Genomic DNA, 6,294 nt, shown 5'->3' with positions numbered 1-6,294 from the left:
CCCCCCGGGATGCGGCACACAGCCCCGACACTCCCGGCAGCCAGAGCTCCCACGGGAAAATTCCTGCTTCAAATTGTAATCCGACATCCTTAAAAAAAAGATTCGTCTAGTTCTGATACAAGTCTTACTTAAACAGAATCTATTCAAGAAAACCCTGTGTGTGGTGAAAGCCACCTTTCTGTCACCTTGTGGATCAGCTGACAGGCTTACCTTAAACCTCTCTCTTACCCTCCCTGCCCGGAGATGCAGGCGTAGGTGATGCTTCTGGCAGGGGATGGGAGCCCCTCGGGCTCAGCCCCAGCGGGGGGATAGGATGTTGGAGCGACTTCCCAAGTCACTCCACATTTCTAAACTGTTGGCGTTTCCAGGCGCCTGAAAACGCGTGGAGCCCGGCTGCTGTGGGTCTGACACGAGTGGGCTGGCTGGCACTGGGAGGATGGCTGGCTGGCTCCAGGATTTGCTGGACGATGGGGATGCTGCAGCTCCCACCGACTGGGACCAGAGCCCCTTCGGCCTCCCCATCGCTGCCTGGGGTGCTCAAGGCTCGCTTGTACTGCCTGTTGCTTTTCCTCTAGCCCTGGGACCAGGCTGGGATAACCTCAGCCAGGCTGAGAAGGCAGTTGGGATAGACAAGACCTCCTCGATGAAGCAGATTTATTAAGAAAGCCCCAGCTAAGCTTTCCTTGTGTTAGTCTTGCTCAGGAGCAGTGGGGAGTGTGGAGGTGAAAAGTTCACATGGGGCTAAGGAGCACTTTGGAAGTCTGTCGCAGAGTGGATAAGACCTAGTTTATTGGCAGGAGTTTGGGTATTAATGGGACTCTTTGATCGCTTCTGGAGCAGGGCTTTCCTGGCTGCCTGCATCTGCCGGAGCTGCTGTGTGTTCTCCCTGAGGAATGACATGGAACCGCTGGAGATGGCAGCCAGCCCTGCGGCCGAGCTGTCTCATGCTCCTCCCTGGCTGGGGGGCTGAAACATGTGGGAGCTTGGGAAGGGCTCACAGTTAGGGTTGTTTTTTGATTCCTCTCTGCAGGAACCCCTTTGTCCGGACTGCAGCCATGGCCACCTCGGCGAGCTCCCACCTGAGCAAAGCCATTAAACACATGTACATGAAGCTGCCGCAGGGGGAGAAGGTCCAAGCCATGTACATCTGGATCGATGGGACAGGAGAGCACCTCCGCTGCAAAACCCGCACACTGGACTACGAGCCCAAGAGCCTTGAAGGTGAGAGGGCAGGTGCAGGATTCACAGCCCCTCACCAGGTGGAAAGGATGCCACTTCTCTCTTTCTATGCCAGAAGGATGGTATTTAGGGAAGACATTCCTCCTCACCCCCTTCCAGTTACCTCTTTCCCCAGGTACCCCAGGGGAATGTTCCCAGCTCTCCAGATGTGGAGTCTCAGTGAGATGCCTGGGGTTGGGAGCCTGTCACTGGTGCTGTCCCCACTGTGGAGGGGCCGTTGGCAGGGGCTGGGGGCTGTTGGCAGGGGCTTGGCAGCCCATTGACTCTCAAGTACTCGTTTTGGCCGGAAGTAGTTTGGCAGAAGAAAGTGGAGGGGAAAGAATGGAGCTATCCGGTGTAATTAAGAGCTTGTGTCCCTCAGAACAAACAGTCCCAGCTTACACAATAATAGCATTAGGATTTTCCCCAGGTTGCCATGGTGCTGGCTGGAGACAGTTATGAAATGAAAATACTGTGTGTGACTGAGCAGAATTACCTTTTTTTTTTTTAACTTTTTTTCGACTCCCCTTCTTCTTTTGCCTTTTCCCTCTAAGGGAGTGGCTGGTACAGCTCCTTTGAAATCTTTATGCTTCCCATCCTCCAGCTTTCCCTGGGGATATGGAGGAGATAACATTGTCCGGGTGGAGTTCACAGCTGTGCTTTGAGCTGGAGGGCATTGCACAGCCCGGAGGGGTGGGCAAGGGGCCACGCTGGCCATACTCCCCCTCCATGTGAGATTCCACCTCTATGTGATTTGCTTTTGCACCTTCTCTAGCCCATGCAACATGGATAAGGGTATTCCATGGCTCCCCTCATTCCTGTAGCTTGAAAATGTCTCATGCTCTGTCCTCCCCCGGCTTGCCCAGCCGAGGAGACTGGTGCTCTGCTCATCCCTGTGGTTGTTGTGACATGGAAAATGTCCTCAGTGCTGCTCGGTTCACTTGGGCTTGGCCAGCAGCCCAGCAACTTGTTATTTCTCAGAGTGTCTGGGGAGTTGCCCTCCTCTGGTTTTGCTTGTTTTGGGTTTCTTTTTGCTTCCCCCATTTGGAGCAAAATCAGCTGAGCTGGGATTAAACATATTGTGGGCTTGTTCTCTGTAAGCATCTTCACCTCTGTCTCACTGGAGGGTGGCAGGGAGCCCATCCTCCTGATGACAGAGGACCCTGGGTCACTGTGGCTTGTTGCTCTCTCTGCTGCAGATCTCCCGGAGTGGAATTTTGATGGCTCCAGCACCTACCAGTCTGAAGGCTCCAACAGCGACATGTACCTGCGACCTGCTGCCATGTTTCGGGACCCTTTTCGCAAGGATCCCAATAAACTAGTTCTCTGCGAGGTCTTCAAATACAACCGCCAGTCTGCAGGTGAGTGGACCTTCTCCTGGTGGAGGTGGTGTTTCTGGGGAGGGGAAGGGAAGATCTGTCCAAATGCTGTCCCTGTCCTCAGCATCATACACGATCCCAAAATAATCCCTGCCCTGAAAGTATAGGGCAAATGAAGTGCTGGTGGTGGAGAAGGGGCTGGTCCTGGGATTCTTCACCAACACTGCTGGGATTCAAACTGTAAACAAAGTGGATATGGGGAATGGAGGTGAAGATGTTAATAAGTCTTATGCTGCTTTTCCCTTCTAGAATCAAATCTCCGACACACCTGCAGGCGGATTATGGATATGGTGTCCAACCAGCAGCCCTGGTTTGGGATGGAGCAAGAGTACACTCTCCTGGGGACAGATGGACATCCATTTGGCTGGCCATCCAATGGGTTCCCTGGACCCCAAGGTAATCTTTCGGGAGTCTGCGCTGGACCAAAGCAGGAGCATTTGAACTTAATCCGTGTGACACAGCTTCAGGCGAGCTGAGAGACTTGAGGTGTTTCTAGGACTGAAGGTGGACAGTAGCAAGCAGGATATTGGAAAAAAACTAACCCTGCGATTAAGATCACTCCAAAAAGCCTAAGATGGGGATTGGCCACATACAAATTTGCTGCTCGGTTAGTCTGCAGGGCTTTAAACTCATGGGGGACTTGTTCTCCATCAGTGTTCCACTCTGCTAGTGTTTCCATGAAAAACAGATTTTGGGGGTTTTCCACACACCCTGAGCCTTTGGAGAGTTCTTCCCTGTGCGTGCTTGGTCTTCACTGAATTTAAGGCTCTTTCCTTCTGGAGGCTGATGTTCACCTGTGCTGTTGCAGGTCCTTACTACTGTGGTGTAGGGGCAGACAAAGCCTATGGCAGGGACATTGTGGAGGCTCACTACCGAGCGTGCCTTTATGCTGGAGTGAAAATTGGAGGAACCAACGCAGAAGTGATGCCAGCCCAGGTAAACTGTTTTAGATGTTTCACGGTACAAGAGAGTAGGACAGAAAAATCTCAGGCAGTGGGAGCTGTGGCTGCCTGCTCTGTGTATGTGTGTCAAGCATCAGGGGGTGGGAGGTGCCTCACAGTGGGTGTCTCCACATTTCTGAGCCTGTGAACTCCTCCTCCTTGCAGTGGGAGTTCCAGGTGGGACCATGCGAAGGGATTGAGATGGGGGATCACCTCTGGATCGCACGCTTCATCCTCCATCGGGTGTGTGAGGACTTCGGTGTCGTTGTGTCCTTCGATCCCAAACCCATCCCTGGGAACTGGAACGGTGCTGGTTGTCACACCAACTTCAGCACCAAGAGCATGAGGGAAGACGGAGGTCTCAAGTAAGTGCTTTTAAGATGAGCCAGTGGCATCTGTACTAGGCAGCAAGATTTTGCAAAGCTTTTGATGACATGGGAGATGTTGCTCTGGTGCTTAGTGTTACATTTGAGCCTTATTCTGGATGATTTTTTGTGATTGTTTTGGTTTTGTGGGTGTCTTTTTTAACATATATTTTGTATAGCAATACACTCTGACCTTGGTGCTGGGTGGGCAATTCAGCCAGCAGCACAGCTCTATCCGTGCCGACAGAAATGGATGCAGCTATCCCTAACAGCCTCTCTGGCTTCTCATCTGCTAGTGCTGGAAACAAATAAACTCAGCACAGGCCTTTTTAAAATGATTTATTTTATATAGGCATGATGAAAGAAAAAGACCATTTGCTTCTGTCTAGGCAAGGCTGTGAAAATGGATGCCATGTTTTCTCGCCTGGAAAAGCAAACCCTGAGTTCCTCTGTAGGAATGATGCACTGAGTGCTGGCAGGGACCCTGTGGCACTGGGTTGCAGTGGAGCTGTGTGAAGAGATTCTTCCTGGCAGCTCGGGTTTTTTTGCCTTAATCTTGGTGATGCCCCGAGATAATGAGCCAACCTGTGACCCTGTGAGCTTCCCAGATAGAAACTTCTGTGTTGAGAGATGTCCCCTCTGAGAGCAGGTGGCAGTGTGCCTGGGAGGTTTGGCTGCGGGTTGCACTGGTGGTGTCTGACAGACAAGCACTCCCAAGGGATCCTGTGGGATTTGGCCATGAGGATCTTTTTCCAAGAAGCAGCCTGGATCAGCAGTTGGGAGTGGAGAGAAGTTCTGTGTTGGGGTGATCAGCGAAGTGGATTTCATCATGAAGTGGCTTGGGGACAGCTATGAATCTTGTGTCGGTTTGATGCAACAGTCTAGAGTAGCTCAGCTCATCCTTGAGTTGACCGGTCAACTTAACTGTCCCTCATACACTCACCGTGTCTTCCCCTCTCCCTTCTCAGGCACATCGAAGAGGCCATTGAGAAGCTGAGCAAGCGTCACCAGTACCACATTCGTGCCTATGACCCCAAGGGGGGGCTGGACAATGCCAGGCGCCTGACAGGTTTCCACGAGACATCCAACATCAATGAGTTCTCCGCTGGCGTGGCCAACCGCGGCGCCAGCATCCGCATCCCCAGGAACGTGGGCCATGAGAAGAAGGGCTACTTTGAGGACCGCCGGCCCTCCGCCAACTGTGACCCCTACGCTGTGACAGAGGCCCTCGTCCGCACGTGTCTCCTCAACGAAACCGGAGATGAGCCTTTTGAGTACAAGAACTAAGCAGACTGCGCCCACAGACACCGCCTTCCCCCCGTGCTTCCCACACCCCTAAACTTCCCTTCTAGATGTAATCCCAAGGGTACAAGATAACATGTTTTGTGTCTCAGTAACTCTTGTTGTCTTGAGGTGGGGAGGAGGGCAAATTTAGTTTTATCGATGTCTGTTTGTCGTTGACTCTTCAGAAGACGAGAGCAGGAGATGGTGTTAGAGAACTTTTAACCACTGTTTTATTTTTTGTCTAATTCATGTGTACATCTGATGGGATCCAGTGGCTTCCAGGGACAGACTGCACATGCAGAAAGCCAGTAGGAGAATGGAAAGCTTAAAACTATAGCCAACCTCCCCGAGAGTCAGATTTGGGTGTCAGCCCCACTGCTGGCTCTCTGCACACTAACGGTTCTCTAAGGTGGGTGCCTTTCTGCGGAGAAGGGAAGATGGGAGCTGTGATGGAGCTCCATGTGCTCCTGCCTGTATGGGGAGATGATGGGGAGATCATCACCCTCTGGCCACTCTGAGGTTTCTGGGAACCTTCTGGCATTGAGCTCAGCGTAGGAGCGTTGAGGAGAACTCCTGGTTCTGTCACTGGAAGTCAACCGGTCTCTGGCTCATAACACAGAGTGAAGTAGTATTTTTCTATTTAAATATAAAAACTGCGAAAAAAAATTCTATATGAAAGTGTTTTTTCTTAAAGAGATGACGTTCCAATGCCTCATCCACCTAGAGCAGGCAGAGCTCTTGCGGATGCTGTCGGAGGACCTCCAGGTGGGACTGAGGGTGAGCTTGGAGGGCTCGGTGGAGGAGACTCTGATGAGATTCATTTCAGCGTGGAGTGGAGCTTGCAGGAGGCAGTTCCCAGAGCTGGGAAGCCCAGCAGAAGCATTTATCACTGTCACTCGAGCGGCCACGGCGCTCACGAGCGCGTAGATCAACGAGAGGAAGGTGTCCTGAACTAAGAGTTGACCGGTCAACTTAACTGCGTTCCGGACAGAGCTGTGGGTGTGTTCCAGCGGGGCTAGCATGTCACTAAAGCAGGGCTTTTGATAAAGGAGAAAAAAAAAGAGAAGTTCTAGATTCTTTTTTTTTCCTAATATTTTTAGTATCTCA

At 51.8% G+C, this 6,294-nt stretch overlaps 1 protein-coding gene across 1 annotated transcript; it reads left to right on the top strand.

Moving 5' to 3' along the window:
* The first annotated feature begins 1,033 nt into the window (after nucleotides 1-1,033).
* Nucleotides 1,034-5,300, top strand: GLUL (glutamate-ammonia ligase). Its single transcript, XM_009073270.1, has 6 exons — nucleotides 1,034-1,221; nucleotides 2,418-2,579; nucleotides 2,847-2,993; nucleotides 3,406-3,533; nucleotides 3,704-3,903; nucleotides 4,872-5,300. Exons 1-6 carry the CDS (start codon nucleotides 1,056-1,058, stop codon nucleotides 5,188-5,190), a joined length of 1,122 nt encoding a protein of 373 aa, XP_009071518.1. The 5' UTR covers nucleotides 1,034-1,055; the 3' UTR covers nucleotides 5,191-5,300.
* The last annotated feature ends 994 nt before the right edge of the window (nucleotides 5,301-6,294 follow it).

This window comes from Acanthisitta chloris, unplaced genomic scaffold (assembly GCF_000695815.1).
Source record: "Acanthisitta chloris isolate BGI_N310 unplaced genomic scaffold, ASM69581v1 scaffold34534, whole genome shotgun sequence".
In the NCBI taxonomy this organism is placed as follows: Eukaryota; Metazoa; Chordata; class Aves; order Passeriformes; family Acanthisittidae; genus Acanthisitta; species Acanthisitta chloris.
Note: the sequence above shows the minus strand (reverse complement) of the source record. Positions and strands in the feature narration are given on the sequence as shown.